The 24202-nt window shown below is 44.0% G+C and overlaps 1 protein-coding gene across 3 annotated transcripts in view; it reads right to left on the reverse strand.

Annotated features, from left to right (window-relative positions):
* Positions 1-24202, reverse strand: part of LOC127584624 (PH and SEC7 domain-containing protein 1-like) — a 106327-nt gene that overhangs the window by 10699 nt on the left and 71426 nt on the right. For 2 of the 3 annotated variants that reach the window (XM_052041440.1, XM_052041441.1), the window contains 2 exons: positions 6152-6342; positions 2741-2811 (listed from right to left, as the gene is read on the reverse strand). In XM_052041440.1, the coding sequence (XP_051897400.1) occupies positions 2741-2811; positions 6152-6342 (262 nt within the window). Of the gene's footprint in view, positions 1-2740; positions 2812-6151; positions 6343-14661; positions 14804-24202 lie in introns of those variants that run through there. The other variant, XM_052041442.1, reaches the window with a different exon arrangement.

Consider the following 24202-nt stretch of genomic DNA (forward strand, 5'->3'; position numbering starts at 1 on the left):
ACACAACATTCACAAGAAAAACATAAGTTAAACATAAATTATACAAAATTATACAAGAAAGAAAACAATTAGAACAAAAAAAAACAAGGTCCATTGTAGTGCAAAGTGGTCATAGTGTTGCTGTACTGAGATAGTGATTAGGGTTGTGCAGGTTGGTTCAAGAACCCAATGGTTGACGGGAAGAAGCTGTTCTTGAAGCTGGTGGTGTGGGGCTTCAGACTTCTGTACCTCCTACCCGATGGTAGCTGTGAGAAGATGGCATGGCCCGGATGGTGGGGACCTTTGATGATAAATGTTGCGTCTCATGTAAAAACTTTCAATGGTGGGGAGGGATGTGTCCGTGACGTATTGGGCTGAGTCCACTATTCTCTTCAGCTTCTTACCTTCCTGTGCATTCAAATTGCTGTAGCAGACCATGATGCAACCAGTCAAGATACTTTCAACAGGACATCTGTAGAAGTTTGTTAGAGTGTTCGGTGACAAGCCGAACCTCCTTAACCTTCTGAGAAAGTAAAGACGCCGGCGTGCCTTCTTTGTGATTGTATCAATGTGCTGGGCCCAGGACAGGTCATCCGATATGTTAACACCCAAGAATTTAAATTTGGGCAGCTATTCATGGACAAGGATGTCCTACTATTTGCTTAAGTTTCTCTCTGTAGATCATTGACTGGTCACCCTACAGGTGGACAAACTGGCTGCTGGTTCTAGCTCCTTATTAGTGCTTGTCTTTCAAAATAGATCTCTGGCAGTGAGCTGAGGTGACTAGTGGCAAACTGCCTCAATGCAAGGTTTCTTCAACGGGCCCCAGCCTGTGGATGATGAAGGGGAGCAAAGGACACAAAGAGGTGGGGGAGTGGTGGGGGGAGCTTTAACTCACCTCAACAATTCCTGATGAACGGGGAAGTGGGGCCCAAAAATGACATGACCTCCGAGTTTTGTGGTTCGAGACATGAGCTTGCCTCCATCATTAACAGCTGTGAGAGGTGTTGTTAGGATCTCGAGGCATTTTCAGGGCTGGTAGCCAAGAGAGACTGATCAAAATGGAGTTGGAGGGAGCATGGAATGCTACCAGTCACCACAAGGAATGTCAAGGCCTGGCGTGTTGCCTGGATTAGAGGGTATTTCTTATAAGGAGAGGTTGGACAAACTTGATTTGTTTTCTCTGGAGTGTCAGAGGCTGAAGGGTGACCTGATAGAAGTGTATAAAATTATGAGAAGCATAGATGGGGTCAGAGTCTTTCTCCCAGGGTGGAAATGTCAAATACTAAAGGGCATAGCTTTAAAGTGAGAGTGGGAAAATTTAAAGGAGATGTGCGGGGCAAGTTCTTTTACACACAGAGTTGTGGGTGCTGGAATGTGCTGCCGGGGAGGTGGTGGAAGCAGATACAAAAGCAACATTTAAAAGGCATTTAGACAGGCACATGAACAGGCACATGAATGCAGCAAGATACTGTATACTATGTGCAGGCGGGTGGGATTAGTTTACTTTGGCGTCATGATCGGCACAGACATTGTGGGCCAAAGGGCCTGTTCCTGTGCTGTACTGTTCTATGGGCTAATCGTAGCCCTTGACCCAAAGCCCTGTGGGTGATGGCACCTCACGTGGTTTGGGCTTCTGCCTCCACCACCACTTCTGGCAGCAAGTTCCAGGCCTGGACTGCTCTTTGAAAGAAAAGGAAAGCTTCAAATCCTCTCTAATCCTTCTACCAATTTACTTAAGTTTAGGTCACCGATCTCTCTGCTAAGGGAACTAGACCCCTCCTCTTTAAAATATCTAGGCCTCCATTCTTTTCTGCACATTCTCTCTCTCTCTCTCTCTCTCTCTCTCTCTCTCTCTCTCTCTCAATCTCTCTCTCAATCTCTCTCTCAATCTCTCTTGTTTGTTCCAAAGGAAAGAACTCTAACCTTGATGGTCTCTCCTCAAGATAATAAGTCTTCAGTCCAGGTAACACTCTCCTAGATCTTCTCTACAACTCCACAACCTTTCCACAGTGCGGAGACAAGAATTGTCACAGTACTCCTGCTGTGGCCTCACTGATGGTTTATCTGGTACCCGCATGATCTCTGCTCTTGTATTCTGGATAGTTATACTGTATACCCTGTGCCTTCTTAAAACTACCTTACCGACCTCCCAAAAGAGTAATCTGTGGCATGCTCTCCAAGGTCTCTGTGTTCCATTGCACTTCTCAGCATCCCACCATCCTTCCTGTATCCACCCTGCCTGTCCTCCCCAATTTTACAGTGAAGGTCCAACTTTACAGACTCACCACAAACAGTCCAGCTGTAGTTAGTGGCTGGGGCATGGGGTCCCAAGTTTCTCTTCTGCCTTTTTAGCCAACTGGTAGAAGATATAAATTAATCCCTGTGTATTGGGAACCTGACACAGAGCTAACAATGTTTCCAGCAGAATGCAGTACAGTTAGTCCAGACCAGTACAACATTGAACAAGCCGGACCTGATAATGAACTGTTATATTTTACAATTTTATTGTATCATGTTTAGTGAAATATGGGAAAACCTGAAAATACAGATATTAGCAATCAATATTTTGAAAATTAGGCTTTTAATTCTACTTAGCCTGATTTTATTGGACAAACATACTACTTTTTAAGTGGCATTTGTGTACTAGTTTCCCTTTCCTTTTTGGCCCCTTCAAAGATACCCAGGGAGTACGCCGACACAGCAGTTTTTAAATCTCTACCGATGAAAACCAAAACATCAACGTGCAAAAAAATCTAACCTTCTGTAGGTAGAGGATCATCCCCTTCAGCACACCATAGAAGGTCTTCCAGCCTCTTCTTCCTCGGGGAGCTGTGGAAAAATTTCAGACTGATGATTTGTACCCTGCACCAATCGCATCCGTATCTTTAGTGCCTTTCAATGTCAACGCCTATAGTTGTCCAAGAATTGGACCAAATTCAGCCCACAACTGAGAAACGTTTGGCTTATAAAACTCAAAGATAGACATCATGAATGACATCTTCGACACATTCTGGTCCACTATGGTGAGTTCAACAAAGTCAATGTTATTGGACAATGATTGGAAATGTCTGCTTCTTTTGCCACTGTGCTTGCTCATTTTGCCTTGATTAAGACCAAATTCCTAAACTAACACACTTTCCTTCCTAAGGGCCTGATGGGTATGATTTTGCTGTGGGAAGCTGCACATTACTGAAGAATAAAGACTATCATGCAGGAAAATCTTTTGCCAATCCACATCACCAACAAAAGAACACTGGCAGCAACCTGGATTTAATACCAAAAAGTGGCCCCAGTTCTTGATGGGGCTGTAAAGGGGAAAATGAACTCTGATTCATGGGAGATATCAGGATACCCAAATGCCTGGTCCAGAAGGTTATTTTTAAGGTGGAGGAGACTGCAGGAAGATGGTCCTGGGCTACTGAAGGCAGACCCACCAATGGCTGAGTCAGACAGTCACACTGAATGGAAACAGGTCCTGTGGCCCATCAGATCCCTTATGACCATCAAGCACCCAGTTGCACTAATCCTATTTTATTCTCCCCACATTGCCATTAACTCCAACGCCCCACACCCCGCCCCATTTCAACCACGCACCTACACACCAGGGACAACGTACAGTGAGCCTGCAGAGAAGTTTGCCCGTTCTCCCTGTTCCCTCTCGGTGCCCCGACTTCCACCCACATTCCAAAGACCCGTGGACTGGCAGGTTAATTGGCTACTGTAATTTACCCTTTGTGGGTAGATAAGTGGTAGAAACTGGGGGAGTTGATGTGAATTTTGGGAGAATAATAAATGGAATCAATGTAGGATTAATATAAATGAGTGGTTGATGGTTGGCGCAGACTCGATGGGCTGAAGGGCCTGTTTCCATGCTGTACCTCTCTATGACTCTCTATCTCATCAGTGTTACTGGGTTGTGACACTTCAATCCAATGTTGACTTGCTACATCTGTTGCCCAAGGTGAACTGCAGGATGGGGAGGGACAACCAGTGTGCAGGTGGCTCTTGTGGACCACAAGAGATTGGCAGCAAAGTGGCTCAATTACAGAAAACAGAGAATGGGTCATTTCAGGTTAATGAACCTTAACTAATGGGGTGCCAGAGGGATCAGTGCCGAAGCCCCAACCATTTGTCTATATAATGATTCAGATGAAGGGACTGGATGCGTTGCAGCTAGATTTGCTGATGATACAAATGAGTCTCCAAGGATATACAGATAGGTTCACTGAATGGGCAACAACTTGGCAGATGGAGTACAATGTAAGGAAATGCGAGGTTATCCATTTTGATAGGACAGACAGAAAGGCAGAAGTTGGCTGGCACAGTTGCGCAGCTGGTAAAGCTGCTGCCTCAAAGGTCGTGTAACCCAGGTTCGATCCTGACCTCTGGTGTTGTCAGTGTAGAGTTCCCACATTCTCCTTGTGACTGCCTCGGTTTCCCACTGTGCTCCAGTGTCCTCCAGGTTGGTAGGTTAATTGGCCACTATAAATTGTCTCCAGTGTGTAGCTGAGTGCTAGAACCTGGGCAAGATTAAAATAGGATTCTTGATGGTCAGTGTGGACTCAGTGGGCTAAATAGCCTGTTTCTGTGCTGTATGATTCTATACATTTGTTTAAATAGGCAAAGACTACAGAGTGCTGCTGTACAGGGGGATATGTATGAATTTGAGCAGGAAAATCAAATAAGGATGCATGGAATTGGGGGGAATATATTAGCATGGATAGAGGACTGGTTAACCAACAGAAGGCAGAGAGTTGGGATAAATGGGTGTTTCTCTGGGGTTGGCAATCAGTGGTGAGTGGGGTGCCACAGGGGTCGGTGCTGGGCCTGCAACTGTTGACAACATACATTAAGGATTTGGAAGAGGGGACCGAGTGTAGCGTATCCAAGTTTGCTGAAGGCGCTAAATTGAGTGGAAAAGCAAATTGTGCAGAGGATGCAGAAAGTCTGCAGAGAGACATAGATAGGTTAAGTGAGTGGGCAAGGGTCTGACAGATGGAGTACAATGTTAGTAAATGCAAGGTCATCCACTTTGGAAGGAAAAATAGAAGATCAGATTATTATTTAAATGATGAAAGATTGTAGCATGCTGTTGTGCAGAGGTACCTGGGAGTGCTTGTGCATGAATTGCAAAAGGTTGTTTTGCAGGTGCAACAGGTTATCAAGAAAGCAAATGGAATGTTGGCCTTCATTGCTGGAGGATTGAATTTAAGAGCAGGGAGGTTATGCTGCAACTGTACAGCGTACTGGTGAGGCCACACCTGGAGTACTGCTTGCAGTTCTGGTCTCCTTACTTGAGGAAAGATATACTGAGTTAGCCTATGAGGAGAGATTGAGTCGCTTGGGACTATACTCGCTGGAGTTCAGAAGAATGAGAGGGGATATGATAGTTTTGTGAGAAAAGGTTCTTTGGGGTCTCACACTACAGATAGAAACATATAAAATTATGAAAGGGATAGATAAGATAGAGGCAGGAAGGTTGTTTCCACTGGTAGGTGAGACTAGAACTAGGGGACATAGCCTCAAGATTCGGGGGAATAGATTTAGGATGGAGATGAGGAGAAACTGCTTTTCCCAGAGAGTAGTGAATCTGTGGAATTCTCTGCCCAGGGAAGCAGTAGAGGCTACCTCATTAAATATATTTAAGATACAGATAGATTTGTCCATAGTAGGGGAATGAAGGGTTATGGGGAAAAGGCAGGTAGGTGGATCTGAATCCATGGACAGATCAGCCATGATCTTATTGAATGGCAGAGAAGGTTTGATGGGCCAGATGGCCTACTCCTGCTCCTATTTCTTATGTTCTTACAGTAGGTTAAACCCCAAAGTTAGCAAGTGGGTACAGGAAGTAATCAGGAAGGCAAATAGAATGCTGCAAGGACTTGATTTTTAACTGCCTCCTCAGTTTAGGGGCAATTAGGGATGGACAATAAATGCTGGCATCACCAAAGATCTCGTGAACAGATAAAGAAGGACTAGATGCTCAATGGTGGGTCACCAGCTAGCAATGTGACTGATGTCTTGGGCTTTTGTTGAAGGACTGTCCTACCCTCATTGAATGCAGGAGAGCAATTACATGTTTCTGGAGCTTCAGACAACGCTGCACTGCGTGTTAACGTTTCAGTCCCCTTGGCCAAAGTTCTGCAACTTTTGAGGAGGCGACACTTACTTTTCTTCCCATCGGAGTCGGCGTGCACCTTGCGCACCAGGAAGCCGTGCTTGTATGTGGCGGCGTTGGGGTCCTGCATTATGTCCAGGAACGGGTTGCTGCCACTGCTGATCCGCTTCATGGTCTTCAGGCTTGGATCTGTCCTTTCATCAGCCAACTCAGACAAGGACTTACGGAGCTCCTCCTCATTACTGTCGGGAGAAAAAGTACTCATCTCAAGCATAATCAAAGCCCTTTTCCAATCACATTAAGAGCCAATTTGGCACATTAGTCTTCCTGCATATAATCTGATTACTGCGGTATTAGCCAATTCATCAGCATCTTCAGATGCCTTTGCACCAATTCCTGCAGTGGGCTGGGTTGGCAGAATGGTACCTGAGGACTGTCAAGGAATGGAGAGATCTTGAAGCATATGCTCACACATTCCTAAAGATTACAGGGCAGGTAAGTAAGAAGGTTAAGAAGGCATACAAAATCCTCGTCCTTTACAGGCCAAAGCAGAGATAACAAGATCAGGGAAGTCATGATGAAATGGTACAAAGCACTGCAGTTGGAGGCCTACATATATTTCTAGTAAGTTCACTACAGGAAGGACATTAGAACACGTGAGATGGTGCAAAGGAGATTTAAGAAGTTGTTGCCATGGCTGGAAAATTTTAGGATTGATTGATTTGGCTGGAGTTGCTTCTTTTGGAACAAGGAGACATAATTAAGATGTATAAAATTATTAGATTCCTAGATAGAATGAATCAGAAGAACCCACTTCGCCCAGCAGAGAAGGCCTAGCTAGGAGACCAAGACTGAAGTTAGTTGGTGCGATTAGAGGAGAGTTCAGGGAAATAAAAAATCATACAAATACTGGTGAGAGTCTGGAACTCATTGGCTGAAGGGATAATGGATGCAGAAATGCTCATCACATTTAATAAGCACCCTCATGAACTATTAAAGGGTTAAAATCTACATGACTGTGGCAGTAAGTTGAGAACTTGGATTAGCTTAAAGAGCTCTCTTTTGCCAACAAGAACATGAACAGTCTCGCTCTGTACTGTGTTTCTATGATACTATGACTGTAGAATTATTACAGCACAGGAACGGGAGGGACCTCATAAAATCTACCCTTTAATTATGTGTGATTTTTGAAATTGACCAAGTTGATGCAGGGATGGTGCCCTGCCTTGGACAGTGTGTCCGGAACCAGTGTCTCAACTTAAGGAGTTAGCCACTGCGGTCAGAGATAAGAAGGAATTTCTTCACTCCTCAGGTTGCGAATCTTTGCATTTCTCTAGCCAGGAGTTCTGTGAAGGGTCAGTCGCTGAGTATACTTGAGACTCAGACCAATGCATTTTTATGTATTGAGGAAAACGAGGGTTATGAGGTTCATGTAAGTCCCTCAGAGGTAAAAGATCTGCCAATGTTCTCATTAAGTGACAGAGCACACATGAAGGGGTGAGTGGCCCACTCCGGCTTCTATTTCTTATGTTCTTACAGAGGTAGATTTTCACATATTAAGGGAACAAGGAATGTGTAATTAATGCAAGAACTGGTGCTAAGGTAAAAGATTGACCATGGTCACGTTAGACGATGGTGCAGACACAAGAAGCCAAATCGGCTTCTCTTTCTTCTATTTCTTTTGTTATCTCTCTACAGTGTTATTTTAAGATTTGGGTGTTTGGGGCTGAAACAGAGAATGAGGAGATCTTGCAAGCCGCAGCAGTATTTCCCCCAGCCTCCAGCAAGTCACTCCCGCCACTCCCTCAAGAAGGCGGCATCCATCATTAAGGACCCTCAGCACCCAGACATGCCGTCTTCTCGTTACTACCATGGGGGAGGAGGTACAGGAGCCTGAAGACCCACACTCAACGATTCAGGAACAGTTTCTTCCCCTCCGCCATCAGATTTCTGAACGGCCCATGAACCCATGAACGTTTCCTCGTTATTCCTTTCTGTTTGCACTATTTCTTTTTGTAATTAATAGCAATTTTATGTCTTGCACTGTACTGCTGCCGCAAAATAACAAACTTCACATCATATAAGTCAGTGATATTAAATCTGATTCTGAGTCTACAACGTTTATCAACTCCTACTGGAGATTTGCAGCAGTCACACTGTAGGTCCATGTCTACAAGTAAGAATGATGGAGACACAAGAGACTGCAGATGCTGGAATCTGGGAGCAACGCACAAAAAGCTGGAGGAACTCAGCGGGTCAGGCAGCACCTACGGAGGGAAGTGGACAGTCATTGTTTCAGGGTGACTCAAAACGTCGACTGTCCATTTCCCTCCATAGATGCTGCCTGGCCTGTTGAGTTCTTCCAGCTCTACAAGTAAGCAGCCTGCATTTTGGAAAAAGAATGTCTCCCTCTCCATCACTCTGCTCATTCCCCAATCATCTTCATTCTCAGCCATTCTCTTCTTGCTTGGCATCGGACAGATGAGGACTAATCAATGACCATGAAGGTAGACAGCCAGAGCATTTTGGCAGCTTGGTAACCAAGGCCCAAGACCTAGTTTGGGTTTCCTGGTCACACCTGTGAGCCCACCACGGTGCTCAATCCCACTTACACACAGAAGAGTTTGTTTTTCCTTGTCTGACTGAGCACCCTGCGGAGAGCTCACAGCTGCAATAAGGCTCACAGCAGATAATGAGAGATGTGGGGAGAATTCTCGCACAGGTACTGACAGAAAAATCAATGCAATTAACAGTATGCAGCTAAAATAAGAAAATATAATTGAAAAGATTTGCTTTCTGAACCTTTGCAATGCACACATTTTTCCCTCAGTTCCTAACAAAAGCTTTCATCAAGCTAGCTCATGGCTGATTAACTTCCCAATTAACTCATATATAAATGGGTACACGTCCTGACATTTTGATTTTGATAATTCTATCACTATTTCCCTATATAATTAAAAACTTAACGGTAGGGTGGTGAAGAGTTGCCAGCATTATCATCTTCTCCTCAGGCAGTCCCTTGGGTCAAAGATAACTTACTCCCACTCCAGCTCTGTAGATTCTGGGGTGGCAGATGAGGACCACGTGGGGTTGACACACTCTGCTAGAGGTGAACCAGGTTGGAATTGATGGTGTGGCTCAGGATTTAGCGTGGGAACCAACCTGCCCCTTCCATCATCTACACTGGGCTTCTATCAGAGACTCCAGGTCCTTAGTTTCAGCCCGAGTGCTATTTTCAACAGATCAGGGATTCACATGAGGCAGTGAGGATGTTACACTTTCTCGAGGAGACTTTGAGAATGTCCTGGAAGTAGTTTCTCTGTCCTCCTGAGAATCTCTTCCCGTGAAAGAGCTCGGAGTAAGGTGCCTGTTTTGGAGCCTGGTATGGGTGAGGGAATGATGTGATCCATCAGAGATGGCTGATTCAAGCCTCCTTATTGAAATGCTGGCCTCGGGGAGGGGGGACATTATTATTGTTTTGCTTGTCCTGCCAGTGGATTTGGAGGAATTTATGAAGACAGACTTGCTGGCAAGTCTCCAGTGCACTGAAATTCCTATTGTAAGTCGTCCATGTTTCCAAATCCTAGAAGACTACCTGGTAGACCAAGGGTGTAGTTATGGGTGTGACGGCTTGGCTTTTGAAAACCTTTTTTCGCTGAGATAGCCAAAGGTTGTGAATGACACACACAGGAGGCAGTAGATTTCATTACTGATGTCTGACTTTGCTAACAGTGGCTCCCGAGATATGGAATGTGGTCCCTGTTTTCCAGGGACTCACTGCAGGCCTTTATTGTTGTGGTCAATAATGTGCAGCTGGGAGAGGACCTCTGTTTTCCATATGTTTTATGCAAGGCCCTTTCCCTGAAATGAGTCAGTGATGGCTTGGAGCTTGGCCTTCAAGTGTGCACAGATACAAGCCCCATATGCATGCTGCAGCTCAGAGAGAGGTCAGTGTGACCTTGACTCTGGAGCACAGTGGATATAAGTTTACCCTGTAGATGTATTTCTCCTGCCATAATAATACCAGCTCTTGTACCCTATGCCACTGAACTCCATAAAACTTCCATGCTTAACCTTCACCTGGTTGCAATTCCACAGATGAAGAATTATAAAGTGCTTTTCACCATATCCAACAGCCCCTTACATCCAATTATGTGCGTTTGAACTGTGTTCACTTTTGTAACGTAGGAAGTGCAGTAGCCAATTAGTACACAGCAAGGTTCCACAAACACCAATGTGATGATTATTGGTCAGGAAAGTGGGGAGGGCTTCCCACCACCTCTCGGAAATGGTGTCAAGGGATCTTTAAGCAGAAAGGTAGACAGGGAGATTTTAATCTCTCATTTAAATGACAGCACACACTCAGTACTGAGCAGGAGCTTGGACTTTTGTGCTCAAAGTCTCTGGAAGTAGACAAACTCACAATCTTATGACTTAGAATCCGACGCTAATTCTGTCACAGTGATGAATACTGTTATCACTTTATTAAAGTAATGCCTTGTGCCTTGACCTTCCTAATCTTTCCCCGACTCCTGACAATATTCACAGCTCCAGAGAATTCAAGTGTGGTTATCTGAATGCTCATTGGTCTGCCAAAAATTTGTTGGTCTTCCGGCACAACAAGATGTCTGTAAGGGAATGGCACAGTTCAGGATGCAGGAGGACATGCTGAGAGACGCACTGAAGCTCAGTGCAGCCAACGCTAAGGCTCTGTAGGGAAGGTCCACAGTCTGGGCTCCTTCTGCTACCACACGTGGAGGGGCAGAGCTGGGTAGGGAAGCCCCTTGAACAACGAAAGGAGTATCACCTCAGGGGGCCATGTGATTGGCAATGGTGTTATGTTCGTTTGTGTTTTTTCTTTAGAAGTTTACACTACTGAATGTAACGACCATGAATGTAGAAATTCTTTTACATTGTTTCTTCCTTTGCATATGTATTTTTTATGAATCAAATCTACTGTTGAAATAAAAAAAATCTGAAATCTTTGCACTCCTCCAACACACAAGCCCTGATATTATTACAGTAACACAATCAGGCATCAGCTGTGGCTCTGGCACTTTTGTCTCTGAGTCAGAAGTTTAGGGGTTTGTCCCACACTAGAGTCCTGAACATAAAACGTCGGCTGATTTCACCAGAGCAATACTGAGGGTGTGCTGCATGGTAAAAGATATAATCTCTTGAATTAGATGTTAAATGGAGGCTCCATCTGCTCTTTCAGGTGAATGTGAAAGGTCGCATGGCACTAGTTCAATAGAGCTGGGGAGTTCTTCCACCAGTGTAGCCAATGGATATTCTACAATCAACAGACTAGTCATTACCATAATGCTCTTTGAGGGAGCTTCGTCCCACTCGGATGTAACTGGGTGTACACTTCAAAGTGATCGGTGAAGTACTTGGGATGTCCTGAAAAGTCTTTATCAATTTAAAATGGTTGATTTTTAAAAATTAAGTGATTTTGGCTTTGCTGTTCCTTAGAAAAGAAAAATAACTTTCAGTCCCAATAATCTTTCCCAACATTTTAAAATAAATATTAATTCACAGTGTGTGGGCATCACTGACATTCATTCCCCACTGCCCCAGAAATGAAGAGATAATTAAGAGCCTGGGGCAGCTATAGGATCGACTGGGGGAGGATGGTATATTTTCTCGTGAACCAGGTGAATTTTTGTGGCAACTGGACAACTACAGTTACTGCTGATGAGATCACAAATTTTACTTCCTTCAGAACTATTCAATTGCTTGAATTTTAAAATCCCCAGACGCCCTGATGAGATACATCCTCTTATCAAAGGATTAATGATCCAGAGCATTGGAAATGGCTGAATGCCTTTCAGTTTTTACTAGTTTCAATGTCCCTTTAAACATTCAAGGTAGATTTACTTTTCCACTAACTTCTCTATCTCCACTTCATCTTGCTCTGGATCCTGACCAAGTTTCTTTAAACTGAAACCTACAGTGGGTGCAAACTGTTCCTGATAGTTGTTTTGGTTCAATGAGTTGGACGAAAACTCTAGGGGAGGCTTAAACTCAGCTCACCCAGTGCTAACTTGCCACCCAATTCCCAAGGTCCAGCTCACCCATTCTTAAAGAATTTGTCTCACCCCTGCCACTAAGTGGCCCCTGACACCCTACACTTGGAGGATGGAGTGTTTGTCTGAGAGTTAGAGAGAAAGTACCAGCTTTCTTCTGATCCAGATGTGTCCTTGGTCACATTTCACTTGGTAATTGATGATCTTGTGAGTTTAATGTGATCACATCAATCAATCCTGACTCATCTTCATAAATGGGCCAGTTAAACCTATTCATTGTTTCAATGTCCTTTAATCTCCTCTTACAAGAAAAGGACTCACATTTTGGTAACACCTTTTGCGATCTCGGAGCTCCCAGATGTGCAGTCACTGTTGCAATGTGGGAAACAGCTGCTATTTTGCGGACTGCATACACCCACGAACAGAAACGAGAGATAGACCAAAGAATTGAGAGACTTTGGTTGAAGGACAGATATTGGGCAGAATATTTGGGAGAACCTCCTTGCTTTTCTTCAGACAGTTCCATGGTTCCTTTTACATCCATCCCAGATGGCAGATCAAGTCTTGGCTCAATATTTCATCTGAAAGATGGCACTTCTGCTCCCTGCCCCAGAGGAATGTCAGCCGAGTTATTTGTGCAAGTCTTGGAGGTGAGTTTGAACCCACGACCTTTGATTCAGTGGTAGAAGTGCTACCCACTGAGCCATGACTAGCAACCTCCAATCTGTCACTTGAACCAGTTATCCATTTAGCAAGGTGGTATATAAAAGCACCACTGAAACCCCTCCAGGGGATTAACAAGATCTCTCTGAAACGTCACACACCTGTATTCCTTTCAGCTTGTGTCCAACTTAGTGGAAGTTCCCAAGGCACAGGAACAGGAATCAGGGGAAAATCTGATTCAATTCCAAAACAACCCAAGCAAGAAGCATGGAACAAACAAGTTCCAGTACATGTTATCCCACCCACGCCACCACCTCACACATGAACACAGTGTCTTAAAGACTCCAGAGCATTTCTCATTAGATAAACTGCTAACTATAACCTGAACTTCAACATCACCAACTGTTCCTTGCATCTCCCAGAGGTTATCAGGTTACCCAATGCCCAATACACAGTCAATTGAGCACAACACTTGGGATCTCTGGTCTATAAACAGGAGCAAAGATTACAAAAGCAAAGAGGTTACATCAAGCACTAGAGTGTTGCAACCAGCTCTGCCACTGTGCTTTAGGGAGGAGGTGAAGGCCCAATAGATGGTCAAGAAGATAGAATGGTCCCAAGATAAGGGACTTAAATAAGAGAGGTAGTTTGGTGAAACAATAATTTTTGTCCTTACAACAGAGGCTAAGAGTTGATTCGATGGAGAGGTCAGTCATGGCAAAGTGAATAAAGAGAAACTATTCTCACTGGCTGAAACCAGGGGCACAGACTTACGGATAATGGCAGCAGGGTGATCTTTTAAAATTTTTAAAAATTTTATTTACAGCATGGTAACAGGCCCTTCCGGCCCAACGAGTCCGCACCGCCCATTTTAAACCCAAATTAACCTACCCATACGTCTTTGGAATGTGGGAGGAAACCGGAGCACCCGGAGGAAACCCATGCAGTCACGGGGAGAACGTACAAACTCCTTACAGACAGCGATGGGAATCGAACCCCAACCGCTGGCGCTGTAATAGCATCGCGCTAACCGCTACGCTACCGTATGATATGAGGCAAAGATTTTTCACGCAATGAATGGCCACGATCTGGAATTCGCCCTCTTGACAGGTTATGGACACAGATTTAATTGTCCCCTTGGAAAGGGAATTGGACAAACAGTGCACAAACCAATGTGGAAGCCTGTCTTTTTGTGTATTTTGGAAAGAGGGGGAAGAAGCCACTTGTATACCGGTGCAGCTAATAAATCTGAATAATTCTAATAAAACGGAAGTCCCGAGAAATGGGCAGCAACAAATACACCGATTTTATTGGTCAAGAACTTGAAGGGAAGAGCCAGTAAATGGAACTGACTTGACTGCTCATGGAGAATGCTAGCACAGGTTTGATGGGCCAAATGGAATCATTCCAAAGAATTGCTTAACCGCACCATCAAGGAAGATTTAACCTCAGATGGTAACTCTGTTGCTCTTGCCCTACACGCTGCCTGACCTCCTGAGTATTTCTAGCATCTCCCATTTTATTTCACAGTTCCAGCATCTGCAGCTGTCCTATTTATGCAAGAATGGCACCTGGGCTTCAGTTAGGGAGAGTCTGGAGAAGATGGGATGGTTTTCCCTGGAGCAGAGATTTAACAGTTACTAAACGTGCATACATTATGAGGGGGTTTAATATAACCAATGAGAAACCCATTTCCATCAGCACATGAGTGATGGATAAGAGGGTGGGGTTAAAGTAACTGGCAAACAATCTAGGGGCCAGATGAGGAGTAGTAATTTTACCACGTGCATTGTTACAGTTTGGAATGCACGGTAGAAGCCAGCAGAGCCTTTGCCTTACAGTTGCTGGAGACCTGGGTTTAATCATGACCTTCGATGCTGTCTGTGTGGAGTTTGCACAGTCCCCCCGTGACCGTGTGGGGTTCCTCCGGGTGCTCCTGTTTCCTCCCACATCCCAAGGACGAGCAGTTGGTAGGTTAATTGGCCACTGTAAATTGCCTCTGGTGTGTGTGGATCAGGGGTAGAATCTGGGGAGAGTTGAAGAAAATAAAGTGTAATTTAAAAAAGTGAGATTGGTGTAGGATTAGTGTAAATGGGTGGGTGACGGTTGGTGTAGGCAGTGGGCTGAAGGTTTGGTTATACTTATCTCTCTGTGACTTTAATAGTACTTTCCCAGTCCTGACATTAACTCTCTTTCTCTCTTCACAGATGCTGCCTGACCTGCTGAAGATCTCCAGCATTTTCTGCTTTTATTTCAATGGTTACCTTCTAAAGGTTAAATGCCTGAATACTCTACTTCCTTAGGAAGCTACAGAAATTCGGCATCTCCCCTTTGACACTCACCAATTTTTATCGATGCACCATCTGGATGCATCACACCTTGGTGCAGCAACTGCTCTGCCTGGGACTGCAAGAAACTGCAGAGAGTTGTGGACACAGCCCAGCACGTCACAGAAACCAGCCTCCCCTCCATGGACTCTGTCTACACTTCTCACTGTCTCGGTAAAGCAGCCAACATAATCAAGGACCCCTCCCGCTCCAGACATTCTCTCTTCTCCCCCCTCCCATCAGGCAGAAGATACAAAAGCTTGAAAGCACGTACCACAAGGCTCAAGGACAGCTTCTATCTTGCTGTTATAAGACTATTGAACAGTTCCCTAGTATGATAAAATGGACTCTTGACCTCGCAATTTACCTCGTTATGACCTTGCACCTTATTGTCTACCTGCAGTGCACTTTCTCTGTAGCTTTGACACTTTAATCTGCATTCTGTACTTTACCTTGTCTTACCTCAATGCACTGTGTGTGATGAATTGATCTGTATGAACAGTATGCAAGATGGGTTTTTCACTGTACCTTGGTACATGTGACAACAATAAACCAATTCCAGTTCTAACTCCAACTGAAGGTGAGGGGGGGTGTTTAATGGAGATGTGTGGGTCAAGTTTTTTTTACGGAGTGGTAGGTGCCTGGAATGCACTGCCAGGGGTAGTGGTGGAAACAGGGTACAATAGAGGCGTTTATGAGGCTTTCAGAAAGACACATCAATATGCAGGGAATGGAGGGATATGAATCATGTGCTGTCAGAAGGGATTCAGTTTAATTTGGCATCGTGGTTGGCACAGACACCCTGGGCCGAAGGGCCTGTTCCTGTGCTGTACTGTCCTATGTTCCATATACTGTGAGAAGAAAAGTGAATGTCAATGGAGTGGGCCAAATGGATAGCTCTTTGAGAGCTAGAAGAGCAACAGTGGCCCAAATGGCCTCATACAGCACTAAGAGTTTTTTTGTCTTATCCTTATGTTAATGAAAAACACATTCTGAAATAATATCAGTCCTTTCTCCATAGTCCAAGGTTGACAGAGTTTGTCGAGTAACTTATTGATGGATAGGCCATCCAGCTGATGGCTGGTGCTCCAGCGGAATTTATTATTCAGTAAAAAAAATTATTTTCCTAAATCAGTATTCTCCACTCAACAGCCACTAATCACCCATCACAGCTTTACAGCTCCCGGTAACCTTGACAACACGATATCCTGGCAGGCTGTGCTCTTGAAAGCTGTTGGTTTATTAAAATTTTAGAGGTTAAAACTAAAGAACAGAGGTGCGAAAGTGAATTGCATAATTACACTTGGGATTGTTGCATTTGGTGTTGATTGAATGAGGTGGGAAGGTTTTATCATGTAGAGAACGTTAAGATGGCTGAATCGCTCCTTTAGAGTGCTTTAGGAAAGTTGACTGATCTAAGGACTGTTACTATTTTGTAAAGTCACAGGATCAGTGCAGAAACAGATCTTCGGACATCCAAGTAAATGACCAACATCAATTACCCATTTACATCACTAATCCCATTTTATTCCCTCCATGTTCCTTATCAACTCCTCCCCAGATTTTACCATTCACCTACACACTAAGGGCAATTCACAATGGCCAATTAACCTACCAGCCTACATGGTTTAGGGATGATGGGGGAAACCAAAGCAACTGGAGGAAGCCCTCGAGGTCACAGGGAGAACATGCAAACTCTGCACGGGCTGCATGGGAGATCAGGATCGAACCTGTGTCATTGGGGCGGTGAGGGAAGAGATCTACCAGTTGTGTCACTGTGCTGACCTGCTGTCAAACTCAAGGAAACTTAGATACAATAGGGACATTTAAAAGACTCTTAGATAGGCACATGGATGTAAGAGAAATGGCGGGTTATGGGCTGTGTAGGAGGGAAGGGTTCAATTGATCATGGATTAGGTTTACATAGGTCAGCACAACATCGTGGGCTGAAGGGCCCATACTGTGCTGTACTGTTCTATGTTCTATGAAACTCACCTAGAAATGGTAAACTTGCACACTGACAATATCCAGTGCTGACTGATCGGGTGGTAATGGGGAGATACAAAGGTAGGAAAAAAGTGCATTTAAGTAGCACCACTGTGGTCTCAGGTTTCCCAGGGCCAATGAAACATGATTCTGGAGCCCTGGAAACTCAGGAATGAATTTGCACACAGCCAGATCCAACAACCAATAATGTGATGGTGACTCTTTGTCAGTGATTTCAGTTTCAGTTGAGGGGTATGTTTTGGCTGGGAGAAACTCCCATTCTTCAAATAATGACCTGGGACAATCCACATCTGCCTGACCAGACTAATATCACATCCGAAAGATAGTGCAGCAGTGCCTCAGTGTTGCCCTCTAGTGTCAGTCTGAGTGAAGAGCCTCTGGAAACGTATTTGAACTCGTGACCCTCTACCTTAAAAACAAGCCCACTCAAAATTGCATGGCCAACCAAGAACATAAATCATCCTCAAGGAAAATTGGTTGAAAACTAGGCTATCTATACTTCTAATAACACTTGGAAAGTAATTCAGTGGTCGTAAAGTGCATTGGGACAATCTTGTTGATGATGATGTAAGCTGAGCGACAATCGATGAACAGAGTTGGCTCAGAAGACTTAGTGGCATCTTTTATTTTTCTCACGCAGCTCAGATGAAGTGGCACATTTTATTGAGTCTACAGTCAGGCAAAGTACCTCTTTGCCAGTGTCAATGGCTGGTGACCCGATGGACTAGTTCTCCGCGAGTCTACGCAGAGGTCGTGAAAATTAGAACAGTTGCAGATGCTGGAAATCTGAAATATAAACCGAAAATGCTGGAAATATTCAGCAGGTCAGGCAGCATCTGTGGAAGGACGAACAGAGATAGCATTTCAGGTGTGAGAACCTTTGTCAGTTCTGCAAGAAAGGGAAAAAGTTAGTTCTAAGTCGCAAAGAAGATGGAGGTAGGAGAGATAGGACCAAGGGAACATCTGAGATGGGGGTGAGACCAGGGATGCTGTGAGAAGTTAATGGGGTAGATAGAGGGTTGCAAGCCTCAGAGGCCTTGAGGGGGGTTAAAGGTAGGCCAGAGAACAGGGCTACTTAGAAGTGCACAGAGGGCAATACCAGTCAAGATGATGTCCTGCACACAGTGAACCACTGCAAGGAAGATTTAATTTTAAATTGGGTCCCTCATACACATTTAAGCAGAACTTTGGCATAGAATAGGAAAGGGAGAATGCAAAAGGGTGGTTGACGGTTAGTGCTGACCTAGTGGGCCAAGGGGCCTGTTTCCATGCTATATGTCTCTAACTTGCAAGCTTAATTAAATTGATAAATGTAAATTTCCTTTCCAATGGCAGCTGGGGAAATATATGTAGAGACAAGGAAATGCAACTGCTGGAACCTGGAGCAACACACAAGATACTGGAGGAACTCTCCGGGTCAGGCAGTATCTACGGAGGGAAATGGACAGTCGACGTTCTGAGTCAGGACCCTTCATCTGGACTTGGGGGGGATGTAGAAATGCAAGTCTTTTTTTTTGGTTTTTCACATGTTGGGAGTCTCTTCAGAACATAAGAAGCAGAAGCAGAGCATTCGCCCTCTCACACCTGCTCCACCTTTCAATAAAATCGCAGCTGATCTTCTACCTCAGTACCATTTTCCTGTACTAACCCCTTATCCCTTGGTTCCCTTAATGCCGAAAAATCTACCTTGAATATACTCAGCAACTGAGTCTCCATGGCCCTCTCAAAGATTCAGTACCTTTGGGTGATGACATTCTCCTCACTGCAGTTCTGAATGGGCAACCTCTTATTTTAAGACCATGACCTCTGGCACTAAACAGCTCAGCCAGGGGAAACATTACTTCTACATCGACCCTGTCATGACCTGCAAGAATGCTGTACCTTTCCATAAAATCATCTCTCGTTCTTCTAAACTCACAGTATTATTCCAGCCTGTTTATTCTTTCCTCACAGGACAAAGCTTCGCTCCCAAACCCAGGAATCAATTTGATGAATATTCAGTGCATTCCCTGCATTGCAAGTATATCCTTCCTGACAGAGGGAGAACTGCACAGTATTCCAGGTGCAGTATCACAAAGGCACTGTATAATTCCAGAGCGATATCTTTACTCTTGTATTCAAATCCTCTTACAATTAGGGCCAACATAACATCTGCCTTCTTAATTGCCAGTTAATTGCGATATTAACTTTCAGTGATTTGTGTAAAAGCTCACACAGGTCCCTCTGAACAATACCACCCTTCCATCTCACAACAGCTAAAAAAGTGCACCACTTTTTTTATTTGTTCTACCAAAGTGGACGTCCTCACCTTTTTCCAACTTATATTTCATTTGGCATATCTGTTTATCTTCACTTAGCCTGCCTTTATCCCCATGGGGCCACTCTCCATCCTCCTCACAACCATTATTGCCATCCAGCTTTGTATCATCAGCAAATTTGAATACATTACCTTTGATCACAACTTCCCAATAATTAATGTAGATTGTGAACAGCTGGGGCCCCAGCACCAATTCATTATACACAGCCCCAAACCCATAAATGGCCTGTTTATTCCTACACACTTGATTCTTCATTAAATACGCACCAGAATCTTTCCTCCAATCTCACACACTTTCATTTTGCTAATAATTTCTTGTACAGTATCTTATCACATGCCTCTGAAAGCCCAAATACACCACATCCACTGTTTTCCCCCTTATCTATTCTGCTAGGTATAATCTCGAAGAACCAGCAGATTTGTCAAATGTGATTTCCCTTCCTTAACCCTGCCCAATCCTGTTATTATTTTCAGTTTCTATTCTCCCCTTCTGAGGTAGATTAAAGCTCCCACGATTATTGAGTTACCCCTGTTCCATGTGCATTGCTGATTTACTGTTTCGGGATCTGCAGACTTCTCCAACCATTATACTTTTACTCCCTATCCAAGCTAATTCAATGTTGATCTTCAGAGTAAAAGATGTGTCCTCTTTACTGCCGCTCTCTCATCCTTTCTCACCAGAGCCATCCCTTTTCATTTTGCCCACCAGTATTCTGGAATGTTGGAGCAGAACTTGGACTGAATTCGGATAGAAACAGCTACTGAGAAGGCTTAAATAGAAAGAGCAGCAGGGAGATCCCATGGCCCCTTGAGCTTGCTCTGCCGTTCAGTGAGGTGTATTTGGCCTCAGTGCTACCTTCTACCTGATCCCCATAACCCATTCAGACTAAAGACCCATCTATTTCAGCCTTGAATATATTCAATGACTCACCCTCCATAGTTCTCTGGGGTAGAGAGTACCTAAGATTCACAATCCTCTGAGAGAAGAAATTTCTCACCTCCATCTTTAATGAAGTACCCTTACTCTAAAAATATGCTTCCTACTTTCTGGATTCCCCTTCAAGGTGAAACATCCTCTAAACATCTACCTTGTCAAATCCCCTCAGGATGTCATAAGCTTCAATAGGATCACCTTCAAATATTCTTAATATCATCATTCAACAAATTAATAGCTCCAATGCATAAAGGCCCAAAGTACTCGAACTTTCCTTATAAGCCACAAGAGATTCTGCAGATGCTGGGATCTCCAGCAACACACACAAAATGCTGGAGGAATTCAGCAGGTCAGGCAGCATCTATGGAGGGAAATAAACAGTTAATGTTTTGGGCCAAGACCCTTCATCAGGACTGGAAAGGAAGAGGGCAGAAGCCAGAATCTACCGAGTGAACCTCCTCTGAACTACCAATGCAAGTATATCCGCCCTTAACTAAGGAGACCAAAATTGGACATAGTAATCTGAGTCCCAAGGCCTGTACAGTTGCAGCAAGACTTTTATACCCCATTGCTTTTGCAACAAGCATTTGCCTTCCTATTTACTTGCTGTACCTGCATGCTAACTCTCTGTGCTTCATGGACAAGGTAACAAGTTCCCTCCGTGCTCTAGCATTCTGTAATCTCTCATCACTTCAATAATATTATGCTTTTCTGTCACTTCACTTTATCCCACATTATATTCCATCTATCAAATTTTTACCTGCTCATTTAATCTATATGTACCCTTTTGGAGGCTCTGTGTTTCCTCCTCATAACTTGCTTTCTCACCCATCTTCATATCAGGCATTTCACAGAAAAATCATGAAAGGGTTTTAATGGGCAGAATTGATTTGCGATGTCACTGCAAGAAACCCACATGGACACGATAGAAAACAAAAATAAATCTAAATAAAGCTATTTGGCCAAAAATCAAAGTTAGAATGCACTTCCAAAATTTTTATTACAGTGAATGGGAAAGTGAAGTCTGGAGCAAAGCTTGGGATGTTTAGCTACTAAGGTAAAATGAGTTTAACATGAACCTTAAAGCAAGTACACAAAGTGGATGAAATTGTTTTCGTTTTCATGCTAGTTGCTAAAAGGAAATCTCTGTACTTTGTGAGATGGTTGTAAAACCTTTGGAGAGAAACAGTCCTCTGTCACGAGCACCCATTATGTGCAAGACTAGCCCTCTCCGTTTCTGTAGCCATTTCTTCACAGTTTGATCTATTATGGAATCAAATGTGCATGAAGTTCAGTATAACTGAAGATTAATACCTCCTTGCAAATTTGCTATTGGCTCATGACTTTGGGAGGAATAATCCAGAGGAAGCAAAAGCAGTAAAAAAGATGCAGACACAAGATACTACAGGTGCTGGAATCTTGAACAAAACAAAGAGCCACTGGAGGAACTCAAGGGGTCAGGCAGCATCTGTGGAGCAAAATGCACAGTTGACATTTTGGGTCGAGACCCTTCATCTGGACTGCTGGTTTATGTGGTTTCTTGCAGTGACATCACTTCAAGTCCAGATGAAGGGTCTCAACCTGAAACGTCGATTGTTCATTTCCCTCTACAGATGTTGCTTGACCTGCTGAGTTCATCCAGCAGCTTTTTAACAGTAGAATTTTTTTTTAAATCATTTGTATTTTCAATCTTTTGTACTGTGATATCTGACTTCCTTGCATAACAGAGATTTGCTCTGATTTGGTCCAGAGATAGACCGAGAAATGAATTGCTAACAGAACTCTCACATTCAGCGAAGTGCTACTTTGCAACATTGACAGATTAACAGGCACAGTTCCAACCTGTGATTCTCTCACCCCCTTCCCCCAAAGCCCACCACCTCTCCTGATCTGACTCCCAGATTTTCAAGCAACAAAAGAAGAACGTGCCTCATTTTTAACCAACAGTGAACCGGTGTCTCTGCTCATCCGCTTGCAGACTTGGCAGAGTGATTGATGCAGCTTTCACTACACCTGTTTATAGAGCAGGGTACTGAGGCGACCCACCCACCTCGCTGGGAGGCCGAGTGATCTTCAATCGTTCACATTGACGTCACTGCCTTCAATCAATAGCCACACCTGATCTCGCCAGCAGCTGAAGCCAACAACAATACTTATGCTCATGTCAAAGAAATACCAGGTTCCTCTGCACCACTTTGGCTTTTTAAAGATGTGTTTCTCCTCTGAGAGCACAATGGCAGATTCTCAGTGGACTGAAGCATCAAACACATTATACAACTCCTTTATATGCTTACATGGAAACACTTAGCCTGCCACTAACCTGACACTAATGTGCTGAGACAAGTCCGCTGAATCAGAATCAGCTTTATTATCACTGTCTTATATGATGTGAAATTTGTTGTCTTGTGGCAGCAGTACAGTGCAAAGACGTAAAAGTACTATAAATTACAAAAATAAACAAATAGTGCAAAAAGCAAAAGAATAATGAGGTAGTGTTCATGGGTTCACGGACCAATCAGAAATCTGACAGCAGAGGGGAGGAAGCTGTTTCTGAATCACTGAGTGTGGGTCTTCAGGCTCCTGTACCTCCTCCCCGATGGTAGTAATGAGAAGAGGGCATGTCCCTCTGAATAACACAAAGTGCTCATGTTCTATCTTTATGCAATATGATTGTTTATTTTAGGCTTCACCAGAAGGTCTGCAAAGGTTTTAAGAGGGCAGCTCACCACGACCTTCTAAAGGGTGGTTAAAGATAGGCAATAAATGCTGGCCATGGCCAGATCCCCAAAAAGGGAAAAAGAAAACATCACAAGATGCTTCACTGGAAACTTTAGTCAGGAAATGCTCAATAGCAAGGATAGGCAAGATGGGTCAAAGTCTGTCCTTCGGCAATATGTCTTCCCATAATTCATAGTTGGATGTCCTAAATCACTTCTGGTTTGCCATCGAGATGTTACACGGGAGGTGTTACAGCAAATACATACTTCACAACATATGCCTGGATGCTCGGAGCAGGTAACTTCATTTAGGACATGGTTTGACTGTCTGTATCAATTTGCAAAGACAGTAATCCATCTAATTGGTGTGCAAATGCTAATTTGAAATGGTCATTTGAACCCATTAGCAATAATAAAACAGAGGCATTCGATTCAGTTAACATGAACTATCATCTCTGCCTTCCCCATGCTGTACCAGTAGAAAGGCAGCAGTGAGAAATAATCACAAATTCACTGTGTCCTTCTGCCAGTCAAAGTCCAGCAAGTGTCAGTGAGGACCAGAGGAAATGAATAAAACTGGTCAGGATCTGTCTGATTCCTGGGAAGGGTTTTAGGAAGATCAGGACACAGTCTAAGTTCCAGATGAGACACGAGAGACTGCAGACGCTGGAATCTGGAGCAACAAACAATCTGCTGGAGGAACTCAGCGGATCGAGCAGCGTCTGTGGGAGGAAAGGAATTGTCGATGTTTTGGGTTGAAACCCTGCAGGTTCGTTTTTTGTTCCTCCAGCAGATTGTTTGTTGCTCCGAATTCCAGAGCCTTGTGTTGAATAATTCACCTATTTGTTGTTTCAGAGGTTGGGAGATTATCTCCTGGGGAATGTGTCAGTATTTATATGCGGGGACCCAGTGGGAGTAACAACATTTACAGGGGACACAGGGAGTGGGTGTACAGGAGATCCCAATGACAGTATTCACAGGAGCTCTCTGTTAGTGTGTCAGTACTTGCAGGGTGCTTGAGGAGAGTGTGACTATTTACAGGGGTTTCAGGGGAGTGTGTCAGTATTCCCAGGTATCCCTGGGAGTGTGTCAGTATTCACTGGCGGGG

Source organism: Pristis pectinata, chromosome 30 (assembly GCF_009764475.1).
Source record: "Pristis pectinata isolate sPriPec2 chromosome 30, sPriPec2.1.pri, whole genome shotgun sequence".
Classification (NCBI taxonomy): domain Eukaryota; kingdom Metazoa; phylum Chordata; class Chondrichthyes; order Rhinopristiformes; family Pristidae; genus Pristis; species Pristis pectinata.